At 51.8% G+C, this 15163-nt stretch overlaps 1 protein-coding gene across 3 annotated transcripts in view; it reads right to left on the bottom strand.

Annotated features, from left to right (window-relative positions):
• Positions 1-15163, bottom strand: part of SOGA1 (suppressor of glucose, autophagy associated 1) — a 68487-nt gene that overhangs the window by 10861 nt on the left and 42463 nt on the right. For 2 of the 3 annotated variants that reach the window (XM_059133290.1, XM_059133292.1), the window contains 8 exons: positions 13682-13807; positions 12488-12718; positions 9286-9390; positions 8207-8374; positions 6611-6862; positions 4948-5013; positions 3400-3470; positions 641-1991 (listed from right to left, as the gene is read on the bottom strand). In XM_059133290.1, coding sequence (XP_058989273.1) covers positions 641-1991; positions 3400-3470; positions 4948-5013; positions 6611-6862; positions 8207-8374; positions 9286-9390; positions 12488-12718; positions 13682-13807 — 2370 coding nt within the window. The remainder of the gene's footprint in view (positions 1-640; positions 1992-3399; positions 3471-4947; positions 5014-6610; positions 6863-8206; positions 8375-9285; positions 9391-12487; positions 12719-13681; positions 13808-15163) is intronic. The other variant, XM_059133291.1, reaches the window with a different exon arrangement.

Raw genomic sequence — 15163 nt, 5'->3', positions numbered from 1 at the left:
CCAGCACACTGATGCAGGAGAGCAGTTAAGTGTTCCCTGGAGTGGATGCTAGTGAAGCCTTGCTCACTCGTCTCTTGCTTTTCAGACCGTGTGTCCATCAGGTCTGTTGTTCCAGGCTGGGGCCTTCTAACCTGCATTCCTTCCTTCCATCCATCCATCCATCCATCCATCCATTTATTCATTCATTTATAAGTGGGCTCTACACCCAGCATGGAGCTTGGACTCACAACTGTGAGATCAAGAGTCACATGTTCTGGGGCACCTGGGTGGCTCAGTGGGTTAAGCCGCTGCCTTCGGCTCAGGACATGATCTCAGGGTCCTGGCATCGAGTCCCACATCGGGCTCTCTGCTCAGCAGGGAGCCTGCTTCCCTTCCTCTCTCTGCCTGCCTCTCTGTCTACTTGTGATTTCTCTCTGTCAAATAAATAAATAAAATCTTTAAAAAAAAAAAAGAGTCACATGTTCTACTGACTGAGCCAGCCAGGCGCCCCACCATCCACCACCAACTCCTCTTTCCAGACCAGCAAAAGGACTTTATGAAACATACAACCATATTCCTGAGTTTGAAAACCAAGAGACTTTGGACCTTCTAAGTCAACCTCCCTGCTCCCAAGAAAAAGAGTAGACCCCCACCCACCTACCTCATTAGGAAGGGCTGTGGCTCCATCTCCGTCCCGGGGGACACCATCTTTCCCCACCTGGGGGAGCACTGAGAGTCTGGCCTCCTCACTGCCACCCGACTTGGCTGTCTTCTTGTTCAGGATCCTGGCCATGCCCTCCGCCTGATGGTAGCTGGCTGGGGAGAGAGGCTCTGGCTTCTTGGTGCTCTCCTCCCCGGCTGCAGATGTGGGGCTTGGGGCCCGGCCACACACGTTGCGGAAGAACTCCTGCACGATGCCGTACTTTGGAGGTTCAGGCTTGGCCCGGGCTTCAGACATGCCCAGTTTCCAGACAGACTCTGTGCTTCCCGAGTGCTCCACCACACTGAAGAGGCTGGACAGCCCATCGTTGATGTTCCTCAACACGGGGCTATCCCGTGTAGTGGTGGAGCGGGCCCAGGCCGAGCCATTCTGCTTGCCCTGGTGCAGGTTCCAGAGGCTGCGGTCCTTGGCGCTGTCCAGCTTGGACACGGAGCGCCTCTGGAGCTTCGGTGAGCCATACTTGGGGGAGCAGCACGGCCGCTCGATGCGCGAGTGCACCTTGTCCAGGGAGGAGGAGATCTGCTTGCTGCGCACAGACACCAGCGAGGAGCTACGGGGTGACCAGCTCTTGCCGTGGAGACTGCTGCGGGGGGGGTCGGTCTGCAGGCCCACGCTGACTGTGCGGATGGTCTGCGTGCCCACGCTGGCCAGGCCCACCGTCTGGCTGGACGTGCTCTTGACCTTCCTCTCCAGGGAGCCCGAGCGCATGGCCTGGCGCACACAGTTGGTGATCTCCTTCATGTCGTCGCTCATGTTGCCAGACATCTCAAAGTCGTGCAGGGCGGCTGGGAAGCTGGGGCCCGGCGCCGCAGGGCTGCCCCCCGAGCCTGCGTCCAAGCGCTGCCGGGAGAAATTGCAGAGCCAGCGGCTGTAGGAGCTCTCGGCCAGCCCGTCAGCCTCAGCTGACTCTTTGGGCTTGGCAGTGGTGAAAAGGAAGCCGGGCTCGATGATGATCTTGCCCTCCCTGTCGTGGACCACAGGGACGCCCAGGCGCCGGGCCACTGGGGGGCTGTAGTACACGCGGATGCCTGTCTTGTCGGGAGCCGTGTAGCTGCGCTGCATCTGCCTCCCCGCGGGCTCCTGGCAGCTCAGGGGGCCCAGGCGGTTGCAGTCCCGTGGCGAGAGCCCTGGCTGCTCTTGGCCCTCCTTCTCTGGGTCCACAGGCTGGGGGCCCACAAAGGCAAAGGCAGGGTTGTTGGGTAGCTTCTTACCCCGGGTTGCGTCCCCCGCAAGGTAGGGGGAACAGTCAAGCAAACTTTCAAATTCAGACATGGAGGAAACAGATTTGGTCCTGGGAGGAGCAGAGGAGAAAAGAGCAGCATTAATGGGAGAAAACAGACAAGGAGCAGATGCTTTGCTCTTCCTCCCTGGTCCCCGCTCTCCACGATGGCTAGGGCCGTGACTGTCTGGCTTACCTCTCGTGGAAGACACTGCTGGTGCCCAGCCCTACGCCACCACGGCACCTGCCACCATGTACCCAACATCTAACACTGTGAACACCTGCTACTCTCCGCCAAAGGCTTTTCTGTGCCTGCAAGGGCACACTTGGCCTCCACGCAGAAGAAGCTACAAACATCACAGGGTCTGGCCCCTAGACACAGCCCTCAAGACTGGGCGGATCTCGTGGCTCAGGACCAGGTCTCCTTGATCCGTGGGTGGGAGAACTCTGCGTTGCCCGTTCTGCTCTGGCCCCCAGCGTTCCTCGGCGAAACGGAGCTTTGGTTGTCCACAGGAGGACAACACCCCCCTTTGCTGGCTGCCTTCCCTTCCCCGTGTCACTTCCAGTGTTTCCCAAATCCCTTCCCAAATAAACCATTTGTGCTCAGATCCTTGTTTCAAGATCTTTGAGACAAGTTCTCGAATCCTATGTATGGTTTTGGGGAACCCAAATAAGATGTCACCATGTCTAGCACAGACATGGCACATGGACTGATGACTGGAAGTGCCAGGCAGACCTAAGTGCATCTCAGAGGCCAGACCATTTGGCCCTCTAGGAACTCTAGCAGACAGCTCCTATAATCCCCACTAGAGACAGATGGCAAATATCAGCCAATGTCACACTACTCTAGAAAATGGCAGAATGGGAGTTCATACCCCGCCCTCTGACTCCAGAACCTACCCTCCTACCCCAGACCGCCTGGCATGAAGTTGCTCTGACAGCTCAGATGGGATTCTGTTGCCCTTGTCCTATTCATGGGTTTCCTAAGAGTGCAGACATGTCCCCAACAGTCTCAGGGTCTCCATGGCCATAGCACAGGGCCAGGCTCAGAGGAAGCTGCACAGTAATCCCAGAATGGAAGCCCAGCCTGATTCCCATAACGCCAGTTATGGGGAGAAGGAACCATAAGAGGAGATGAACAGTTCCTTTCAAAGCTAGGATATATGCAGCCCCGGGTTTTCATGCACGTCCACTATCAAACAAACAAGAAAAATCAAGGGCTGGAATTCTCATTCTCCCTAGCTTCCTGGCTCCTGAGTGGCTTTGGTTCTACAGAAACCATATCCCAGGGTTCCCAGCTCTGCTGAGAAGTCACGGTAGGCATGGGGGGGAGGGGCAGGGGGAACGGGGGCGGGGGGGGGGGGGGCGCACAGGGGCGGAGGGAAAAAAGATAAGCAAAGGGGTGGAGCAGGGAGAGGCGTCTGAAGGACGGGGCAGGGGAGGGGCTGCAGGGCAGGGCAGGGGGAGGGGATGCCAGCACCTTTTTAAGGCAGTGCCCCCAAGGTCAGCTTCAGAAACTGCCTCCTTGTCCAGCATCTTCTCGTTCTGTGTCTGTCAAGGAAGAGAGGAAGCATGAGTTCTGGCCACCAGTGCACCAAGGGAAGGGGACAAGAAGTCAGTGCAAGACGACCTGGGATGCCATGCCCGAGTCTCTTATAGAACAGGAGTGATGTCAGCACCAATCTGGAAAGCCTCCTGGTCAGTTTCTGGCAATAGTGTCTAACACTCCCTCCACAGGTATGTGATCCAAGCTTGGCCAATCAGAGCTCCAAGAGAAAACCCCAAGGAAAGAGGCTTTTTATTATTTATTTATTTATTTGACACAGAGAAAGAGAGAGAGAGAGAGAGAGAGAGATGGTGAGAGAGGAACTATTAACAGGGTGAGTAGGAGAAGGAGAAGCGAGCTACCCGCAGAGCAGGGAGCCCAAGGTGGGGCTGATCCCAGGACCCTGGGATCACGACTGGAGCCGAAGGCAGATGCTTAATGACTGAGCCACCCAGGCACCCTGGAAAGAGTATTTTTAAAAGTTTTTCTGAATGTGGGGCGCCTGGGTGGCTCAGTGGGTTAAGCCGCTGCCTTCGGCTCAGGTCATGATCTCAGGGTCCTGGGATCGAGTCCCGCATCAGGATCTCCGCTCAGCGGGGAGCCTGCTTCCTCCTCTCTCTCTCTCTCTGCCTGCCTCTCTGCCTACTTGTGATCTCTTCTCTGTCAAATAAATAAATAAAATCTTTTAAAAAAAAAAGAAAAAAGTTTTTCTGAATGTGGTGGCATCAAGAAAGCAGCCAGTGGCCACAGTTCAGTTGGTGGTGAAAGCAGTGACCTCAAGATTCCTGCTCAGGGCTTATCTTCCCCCTAGTTCCAGAGCAGGTCCCCTGGGACTTGCACCTGTTTTTCTGAACCTGCACCAGCAGCCCTCTTGAGCCCCCAATAAATCCTCTCATGCCTCCGTTCCCCACAGTTAGTGTTTGTGGCTTGCAACCAAATCTCCTAACTCCCTCGGGCTGTTCTGAGCAAAGAGCCGCTATGGTCACTGTTTGGTTACTGAGAATGTTACTGTAATGGATAAGGCCCCCGAAGCTTAGGAGCAAATTTCACCAAAGTGACCTAACCAGTCTCCACAGAGAGGGTGTTCTAAAAGAGAATGTGATTCTCATTTTACCACGGAAGCCACTGGAGCTCAGAGAGGGAGAGTGACTCCCTCAAGACCACACAGCTATTCAGAGGCCTGGCTTTTTAGAAAGGCACAGCTGAAACCAAGAGAGAGCAAGCACCTGGCCAAGGAGACAGAGACAGCCGGTCTCTACCCCAGGCATGGGGGGACAGAGCTGACAGAGGGCTCCCCGCAAGTCCCCAGCCATCGGCTGGAACGATGGGGTAGAGATCCCGGAACTGAGGAGCCCAGAATGTAAGGAGGTGACCTGGGTGGGGGGCAGAGTTAGCTTCCTCCCTGTCACATCGCCCCAAGTGAGGGACCTGGCAGTGTGGCCAGGAGCCAAGAGAACATGGAGGGCCTGCTACCCTGCTTACCTCTTTCCAGCTGTTGTCCTGCTTCTCCAAATCTGAGTGCTTCAGGATCCAGGGTTCAGCAGCCTTCTGGGCAAGGGTAAAGAGGAGGGTCAGTGGCAGGCATGGCTGGCAAATGGGGCCTCGCTCTATGCAGGGCCAGTCCCTAGGCTATGCTCGTAGCCTGCTTGTAGCCTGGATGACCCAGTTATGGACGAGGAACCATCTTCCCAGCAGGCAGTAGCTCCGAGCCACCAAAAGATGGATCTGGAGCCATTTGGAAACATGACCATGAAAGCAATCACTTACAAGCATCCTTATGGATGCCCTCCCATCTGCTCCAGTACCCGCTGTCACTACTGGGCTACTTCACTACTGCACTGTCACTACCGCTGTCACTACTGCAGTTCCTGGGCTGGCTAGGTCAGAGAAGCCACAGCTGAACAAGCAGGGTGGGGACTCCATCACTAGGAATGAGGCTGGCCTCTATAATCTGCCCTGAACAGCTCTCTATGCAAGAGGCGAGTAAGTATAAACGATATGTATCTTATGATTACGTTATCGATAAAACATCAAAACGATCTCTGTGAATATAAATTTAAGTGGCAAGAAAGGGAAGGAATGGGCTGGAGTATGCTTTTGCACTATCTGGGTCTTATATAAAGATAAAGTCCTGATTTATGTAATTAAAAGAAAAAGTAAAACCAAGGAAAAGAGTCAACATAAAGAGTGGTGCAAGAGCCAAACTATGGAAAGAACCTAAATGTCCATCAACAGATGAACAGATAAAAAAGATGTGGTCTACACACACACACACACACACACACACACACACACACACACAGGAATACTATGCAGCCATCAAAAAGCACAAAATCTTGCCATTTGCAATGACGTGGCTGAAACTAGAGGGTATTATGCTAAGCGAAATAAGTCAATCAGAGAAAGGCAATTCTCATATGATCTCTCTGACAGGAATTTGAGAGGCAGGGCGGGGGGATCGTGGGGGGTAGGGAGGAAAAAAATGAAACAAGATGGAATCGAGAGGGAGACCAAGCATAAGAGACTCTTAATCTCACGAAACAAACTGAGGGTTCTTGAAGAGGGTGAGGGAGAGGGTGGCTGGGTTATGGACATTGGGGAGGGTATGTGCTATGGTGAGTGCTGTGAAATGTGTAAGACTGATGATACACAAACATGTACTCCTAGGGCAAATAATACATTATATGTTAATTAAAATAAAATAAAGAGTGCACAAAGCAGCTTGGTAAGCGGCTGCTGGGTACACGATGCGAACTGTGGTAGGGTGTAACAGTCCACGATGGTTTTTTTCCCATGTCCCCTCTTTTGGCCAGAGGACTCTAATTTTCCCAAATTTTCAGGGTTTGGTAGGCTCTAGGGGTAGACACATGACTTACAACTGGCCAATCAGCCTTGTGGAAAAGGGAAACTCTTTCTGTTGCCTTTGGTAAGCCAGCAAGATTCAAGCACAAAACAGCAACTCTATCTGAGGACAGCTTGCTTATGAATAAAGCAGAGAGGAAAGCAAGCCTGAGAGACTGACAGAGAGATGGACTTAGCACCTCATGCATTCTCTGAGCGCCTGGATCCAGCTGTAACTGAAGGAGAGCCCAGCCCCAGACCTCTCCCCCATAGGGAGCCCCATGGCGGCTGCAGCAGGCCTCACCTGGCTCAGGCGGTTCTGCAGCTCCTTGACCTGCTGCTCCACCTGCTGCTTCTCACCCTGCAGCCGCTCCACCAGCTGCAGCTTCTCCTGGCTCCAGTTGCGCTCGCTGATCTGCAGCTGCCGTGTGAGCTCCATGACGGCGCTGTAGGACTCGGCCAGCAGGTGCTGCTGCTCCTCACGCTCCCTCTGGAGGGCGGCCTTCCAGTCCGGCCCCGGCCGCTCCCCAGCCCCCTTGCCAGCCTTCAGCTCCATCTGCAGCAGAAGGAAAAGCAAACTGGGTGGCTGGGACCAGGAGACCCTTCCCCTCTGCCCCAGATCCGGCCACCTTCCTTCCCTCTCAGGCACCAGCAGGGGGCGGTGGCGGGGGGGGGGGCACGCTCTTGCTCAGAAGGCCCCTCACTGGTTAGGACTACCCCACGCAAAACTAAGCCCTCCTCACAATCAGGGCTCACAAGGAGCTCTTTCCACACACTAAGAGCTTCTCAAGCATCCTCGTGAAATCTCAGCAAGACAACTACCTTTTACGACACCTTGCAGAGGAGAAAGGGGCTCGAAGAGGTTAAGTTATTTGTCCCAGGTCACAGAGCTACAAAATGGAAGGCTTTCCTAGTTATTGCTTCTCGTATTTCATCAACTCTCACAAGTGGTTTGGGTTTACAGTTGGGGGGGGGGCATGCACCCACAGTCACACAATGAATGTGTGCAGGAATCAGTCCAGTGTGACGGCCTGGTGGGAGGAGGTAAACATGCAGCCTCAAGCATCCGTGTACCCCAGATCCCGCAGGCTGTGGTCCATGAACCCCCACAGGGGCCAGTCAGCTTCCCAGTGGGCGGGGGGGGGCACCTGGAATGACGGGGTTTGGGGAGCAGCAGGAACATTCAGAGGAAAGGAGGGTGACATGGGGAAGCCAGAAGGTTGTAAGCACTGGGAAGAAGGCTGGGATCATGGTAATGAGAAGCCAGCAGGGGCAGAGGTTTGGGGAGCAAAAGTCAGGTCTGCTACTTACTAGCTGGGTGACCTTGGGAAAGAAACTTAACCCTTCCATGCTGGTTTTGTTACAGGCTTGGGGGAAGCTGGGACCTGAAGAGCTGAGGCAGGGGGGTTGCTGGTGATGGTCAGGGCATCCTCTCTGAATGGGAGGAAACCCACCCTCTCACTTTTTAGACCAGAGGAGGGCAGCAACTTGCCTCTGCGCACACAGCAGAGACCACACACCTCCAGGGCTCCTTGTTAAGGTTCCCGTGGTCACACTGGGCTGTGAGGACATCACCAGATACAGACAGGTATTAAAGCACCTGGCCTCACCTGGGAACCCATGGTACAGCAGATGAGCCAATGATGTCCCGTGCCCATTTGTCAGTCCCTTACATTCCTTCCTTGGACCCCTGACTCTCAGTCCCCAGGGTTTCTGGGACCATTGCTGTGTGCTTCAAGGTTAAGTCTCTTGCCCTCTCTGGGTCTCAAGAGGAAGTGAAGGGGTTCCTATGCTTCTTAGGAGCACAGCTTGAGCATCGTGTTCCCAGGTCTGACAGCTATGGGGGCTTAGAAGAGGGAGGAGCAAAGAGGGTCATGTCTCTGACAGGTAGGGGACTCACCTGAGCAGTATGGCTCTTCAACTCTGCCCGCTCTGTCTCCCAGGTGGCCTTGGCCTTGGCAAACTGCTGCTGGAGCTCAGTCAGACCACGGCGTTCATCCCGCAGCAGCCAGCACAGCTCCTTCAGCGTCACCTTCATGTCGGCCAGTGTCTTGATATACTCATTGGGCTGCAGAAAGGGGTAAGGCCTGGGTCAGGAGCTTCAGAGGGGTGGGAAGTGGAGCCTGGGCTGGGAACACTCACTCAGAGTTCAGCCTGGGACTCTGCCCAGTCTCAAGCAAACCCCAGGGCCTCCCCAGGCCATCTCACCCAGCCGAGCCCAGGCCTGGGCACCTCCTAGGTTGATATGTGCCCCAGCCTCACATGAACAAAGAAACTCTGAGGTCACAGCAATTATTATTCAGCCTAAATGTGTGATGGACTCCGGCTTCTTCAAGCTTCTACAGACTCTAGGCCCCAGGTCTTTATCCTTGCCCAAGATGTGCCTCTGACCCACCGTGGGCCACATGGGGAATCCCAACTATGCAGCTCCCTGACTGCCTGACTCGGTCCCCATCCTCTCTCCTGGGCCCATGACCTGTCTCCCACCTACCCAAGTTCACTGTGTATGACCCTGGCGGCCCGACTCTATCACTCTCTCTGCCCCATGGCTTGATTTGAGGGTTCCTGACTCCAGACCACAAGGCCTCTCTTCACATGACCCCAAGCCACAGCCAATCCCAGAATACACTGCCACACCTCAGTACTCAGAGCTCTCTAGGTCCAAAAGGGCCTTTTCCCCACTCTCTAGTATGCAAGCTCCTCCTTCGAAACCCACCACTTATTACCCTTTCTCTGTGACACTGTCCCCTACACTCCGGAGAGAATTAACAGCTCTCCTGCATGTGACCGCCCAGTCCACTGCCCTGGATGACTTCTGAACCCCACAGCACTAAGTATCTGGGGCCAGTAACCAGGTGATGGCCCTCCGCAGCTCCAGTGCCCCATGCAAGACAGGTCAGGGAAGGAGGCAGGAAGCGATCGTTAAACAGACAAAGGAAGCATGGGCAGGACAGGACTGGGACTGGGCTGGGAACGCACCGTGTTTTGGGTCCAGCTATCCCCTGCGCAGGTCTTGTTATCAGAATGCTGGGCGTTTAATTCCTCTTCTTCCATGAGCAGGTACAGCTCCTTCATGCTATTTACCTGTTTTTAAAAAGCCACATTCAACAGGGGCTGAAAGGGTGTCGTGCCTGAGAGTCTGACCATCAGGAGAGGGGATTCAGGCTAGTGGCCCAGATGGAAAGGGTACAACACAGCCAGGCAGGAAGAAAGAATGGGGGTTTATGGTCCAGGGTGGACCAAAGGCACTCTAGTTGGACACTGGTTTCCCCAGATTTTCACTTTGGCTCCTGGGCACCTTCAAGGCCTAGGAGCACAGCTGGAAAGGCAGGCCCCTCTGTCCTCCCATACCAACTCTACTGCCCCAAGAGCCATGAGGCATCCTCAGAAATAACCATGTTGCCAGGCTGGGTCAACAGGTAGGCCCTTTGGGTGGACTAAAAGGGCCATGGGCACCCCCATAATTAAAGAAATGGCAACCAAAGGTTTGAGTGGACGAAAGGAACCTTCCTGGGAGGGGGTTTGCTGCTGATGGATTTTGCAGAGAAGTCCAGAGCCAGCCAAGGAAGACAGGGTACTAGTTCAGGGTGGGAATGAAGCAGAAGGAAGCTAACTTCTGACTGGGGCACCTCATTCATCATTCGCTCAACAAAGAGTTATTGAAAACCTACCGTGCACCAGACCCTGTGTTCAGAGCTGGGGATACACCAGTGAGCAAGATGGACAAAAACCATTATCCCCTTTAGCTTCCATTCCAGTAGCAAGGAAGCTAACATATAAGTGCAATGTATGAAATGGGATTTACTGTCTGGAATGTCACACAGCGAAGCTCCACGGGGCACAAGAGCAAGCCAAGGAGCTGGGGGTGGGGGGTGCTGCATGTGGGTGGTCAAGGAGGGCCTCAGAGAGACACTAGTATTCGGGCAAAGTCCTGAAAGAGCTAAGAGAGAATGAGCCATGTGAACACCTGCAGGTTGAGAATTCCAGGGAAAGGGCACAGCAGATGCAAAGGTCCTGAGGTGGGAACATGTCTTCGTGAGGGAAGCAGGAGAGCCACGGAGAAAGTGAGACAGGTATGGGGAACAAGGCTGGTCGCCCACACCTGGGACTTCTAGGAACTTCAGCTTCGGCTCTGGGTAAAATGGGAGCCAGAGGACTGTGAGCTGAGGAGGGACGCCCACCTTATTTGTGGTTTCTCAGTATTGCCACAGCTGCCGAGCTTAATGGGCAGCAACAGAACCCCCAACACAAAAACTCCAGGGTATGCCATCCACATGCAGTACATGCCGCCTGGGGTAGCTCCTCGTACCCTTCTGAATGCAAGGTGCTTGGCAGAAGGGTGCAGAGCGGGGAGACCACGTAAGAGGCTACAGTGAAAATCCAGGCAAGAAGTGACGGTGGCTCAGCCGGGAGGGAGGGCAGAGCAGCTGGGTCAGACTCTAGATAGATTCTGGATAGAGTCACAACATGCAAGGAAGGCCATTTAAGCCATGTACCTGGACAAGCTCCCCAAGGGGGCAGGTGGCGGTAAGGGAGAGACGTGGCCCAAGGGCTGAGCCTTGGGGACTCTGACGTTAAGAGAGGGCAAGGAGAAAAGGAGGATCCAGCCAAGGAGATCAAGAAAGAGCACCAGTGAGGTGGAAGGAAACCCAAGAGAGTTTGATGTCCTAGAAACCAAATGAAGAAGGGTTTCTAATATCAGCGCAGACACTGAGACTGGGAAGTACTCCGAGGATGGTGGGGGAGAAGGGCAGGGCCTGCCTGAATAAACACCCCAATTCTGTCCCTGGTCCTGAGTATCTAAACATACAGACTATGGTTGTCTGTAGACACAGGGGCTTGATTCTTTCTCCAAAATCCTTGGGGCCAGGTGTGCTGAGAATTCCAAATGCATGGGGATTTAGAAAGACAATGTGGTTCCCACACTATAGAGGGTATCACTGCCCCAGCAGGGCCTGGTGTAACACTCTAGGCTCAAGCACACTCATGTTTCCCTACAAACACATGAATATTAACAGGAAATGGGATAAATAAAGGTTTTACTGCCAAATGAACATCAGGCCAATCTTTTCCAATTGAGTTTAGATACAACCAAACACAGCTCTCTCAGAACTTCTGGATTTCAGAACTGAGGCAAGGAATCAAAGATCTTTATCTGCAGCAGAATGGGAACAATAATTATCTACATATCTTAGCATATCTGTAAAGATGAAATGCAATCATTCACCTAAAGTACTTAAAACAGTACCTAGAATACCATACTCCATGCCTGAGCATTTTTTTTTTATCATTCACACATATAGTTATCATTTCACATGTAAAATTCTGCAAGTGTGGACAGATATTTGTGAGTATGAATGTACATCGTTTATAGTTACATGTATGTGTTTATATCATATTTATACACGTGCATGTATCTTTTTTACCAATGTATGTGGTTATGCTTACATCTTTTTTCAAAGATTTTATTTATTTATTTAAGACAAAGGGAGCAAGCATGAGTGGGGCGGGGAGGGGCAGAGGGAGAGGGACAAGCTCACTTCTCACAGAGCAGGGAGCCTGACATGGGGCTCAATCCCAGGACCCTGAGATCATGACCTGAGTTGAAGGCAGACACTTAACCCACTGAGCCACCCAGGTGCCCTGATTATGTTTATATCTCTCTCTTTTTTTTTTAAAGATTTTATCAGGCGGCCTGGGTGGCTTAGTCGTTACGCGTCATGTACAGATGTACATGACAAAACTTCATCAGCTGTACACTTAAGATGTGTGCACTTTACTCTATACAACGTATCCCTTAAAGTAGTAAAAAATAATATGTACTATATGGACCCATAATGGCATAGTAACAAAACTAGATTATTGAATTTACCCAGTTACTGTTGCCTGCTGAGGACTCTGAGGTTCATTGCAAAGGGAAATGAAGTTTTAGTGAGGTGTTAAAGACCGATCAGCTCTCTTTGGGGAGGGACCACGTCTGTCTCCATCACAGTATCTCTAGCCACAGTGTCTGGTAAAGAGTTAGTTCTCAAAAAGCTGAACGAGTGAATGAATGCAGGGATGGAAGCCTGAAAGCTGACGGCTTGGGGATGAGCCTCAGGACTGTCAATGCCACCTGGGTGTCTACTCCCATCTTCCCCACCCTAGCCCTGCCCTAGTCCCAGCCCCAGGGGAACCATACCTCAAGGAAGTCATCCCCCTCGTTGGGCAAAATTTTGCCCTGCCGCCAACGCTTGAGGAACCACCTGAGCTTCATGAAGAGCAGCAGGAAGTTGTGCTTGAACTGCTGGGACTCCTGCACCAGCATGTTCTTCTCCTGGCTCCAGAATTTCTGCTCCAGCCTCCGCTGGAGGCTCAGACTCTGCAGCTCAAACTCCCGCCTCAGGAGCGCCCTCTGCTGGTCCTCCTTCAGCTGGGAGGGGGACAGGAGCGTGAGCACCCTCAGCGGTCTTCCCAGCACTCCCCCTTTCCCATTCCGGGCCTCAGATAAAGACAGAGAGGAAAGTTTGGGAGGTGCCTGTTGGTGATCCCTGCCAGAGGCTCTACCAGCGTCAGCTCATTCTACTGGGATAAACTCCAGGGAAGAGAAACTCACAAAAGCAACAGCGATCAGTTACGGATCACTGGGAAGTGGGATTTGAACCCGGCTCTGCCTCACTGTAAAAATCGTGACATCACATAATGAGCACATGCTGGCTGCCAAAGTTTCACGGGAACTCTCACATCTGATGAGGAACCCGGGTGGGTGAGCAAGGAGGGCAGGAAGGCATGACCTATGTCGAGCACGAAGGGCATGCCGGGAGAGAAAAGCTGCAAATCCTGAGGAAGGAATGCAAGGTCATGATTGAGAGAGCGGAGATCAGGATTAGAGTCTCACCCTGGATATGCAACCTGGGCCAAGCACTTCAGCTCCCTGGGCATCAGTGTCCCCATCTATAAAATGGAGACACCTCACAGGGGAAATCCTGAGGACTAAAGGACATAATGTGTGAAAAGAGCACTGCACAGCCCTGACATACAGTAAGGGCTTAATACATGCTTTGTATTAGCAGGACTACCAGCCTGGATCAGCAGCCAGACCTCTGGGCTTTCTGATACAGGCTTTCAGCTCTGATGGGAGCCGTATGTCATAGGTGGGAAACTGAGGCCTAGAGAGAAGACAGGATTGGCCTGAGGTCACACAGGCCATCAATGACAAGCCCAGGATTCCAGCCCAGTAGAGCTGATGCACGATCAAGTACAGCTAGGGTGAGGAGACTCAAGTTTCCCAATACTCTTGCCTTCTGAAGACCCGTGGAGCCCTAAGGTTTCTGCCTTCTGTTCAGGGAAGAGATGCTGGAGTCAGTATGGGGGGCGGGCACTGGGCACCACCCACCTGGACCATTTTCTGGTTGAAGTTGTCGGCTTCCTCCTTCCGAAGCTGCCGCTCCTGGGACAGCTGCTCCTGCAGGCCCCGGAGGCTGTCATGGGCCTCAGCCAGCACCAGCTGCAGCTCCTTGATCTGGGATAGAGATGAGGGACACAGACACAGGGAGAGAGTGGGGTGGGGGGTAGAGCTGTGGTCAGAGGACGAGAGTTAAGTGGGGTCCAAGCTGTCCCTGGAGTACAAATCAGGCACAGTGGCTGGCCCTACTTCAAAGGGTTGTCAGACAATTAAGCAAAACAGTGCACTTCAAATTTAGCTATTATTATAATTTAGCCTTGATAATTTCCCTCTTTGAAATGCATTGGAAGAAAATAACATATTGAGAAAGCTAAGTTGGCTTCGCAAAGATGTTCATTGTCTCATTGTTTTATAACTACAAACATTTAGAAACAATTTGGATAAATTAGGGGATTAATAGGTGTGGCTAACATGTCTATGCATACGTAAAAGTCCATTCAACGTACACTTAAGGATAGTGTCCTTAATTGCATATATATCATTATATTATACTTTAATAAAAAATTTAAAAGGATATATACCCCCAATAGAAAAACAGAAAGGACACGGGGACACACACTTAAATGTGAACAGTGGTTAACTGACAATCTTGTGATCTTGACTTCCTTTTATATATCTTCATGCAATGCTGCTTTGGGATTTCGCTCTAGTTTTTTGTTGCTTATAATGTCCATATAATAAAATCTTAAGAAAAAGACAAAGCTCTAGGTTTTGAGGGGAAATTGTGTTTATAAGTATTGTAGCTAAACAGGCAGAACTAATCTATTCTATTAGAGAAGTCAGGATGAGGACTGGATGGGGACCCGAAGGGAGGCTTAAGGATAGGTCAGGCTCTTGCTTCTTAATGTGCTCGCTGATTTCAAAGGAGTGTTCAGTTCGTGAAAGTCATTCTAACTGTCCACTTACTAGTGCTTTTCTATGTGTGTTATGCTTCAATTTAAAAATTTTTAAAGTATTTCTAGTAACAGAGGGAAATTCTTATGCTATCCTGTTAAGCAGGGAAAAAAAAAAAAAAAGGAAATATCATCTGCTACTCCTACATCAAACCTTCCCAGACATAGCAAGATGTCCCTCTGTGGAAAAAAAAATTTTTTTTATCTAGCCAATAACATGGAAACTTGGTTATGGAAGGCACCCTGACTTAAGGTGTATCTTGTATGCCTATTTTATATGAAAGATTCTTGTGGAGTTCTTCTTAGACTCGGTGCCTAACACAGAGCCTGGAAAGTTGTAACTGCTCAGTCAAGAGTGACTGACTGAAACAATAACCAAATGCATGCAGGTGAGCTGGCCTATCTCCTTTTCTCAGAAAATGAGAACTAAGTATCTCATGTAATGTTTTGTTTTTTCCCTTTTTGCCATGGCTGCTAGGAAGCTCAGACCACTTAGTTTGATTCATCAGCTTCCAGGGGA

The sequence above is a fragment of the Mustela lutreola genome, chromosome 9 (assembly GCF_030435805.1).
Source record: "Mustela lutreola isolate mMusLut2 chromosome 9, mMusLut2.pri, whole genome shotgun sequence".
NCBI lineage: Eukaryota > Metazoa > Chordata > Mammalia > Carnivora > Mustelidae > Mustela > Mustela lutreola.
Note: the sequence above shows the minus strand (reverse complement) of the source record. Positions and strands in the feature narration are given on the sequence as shown.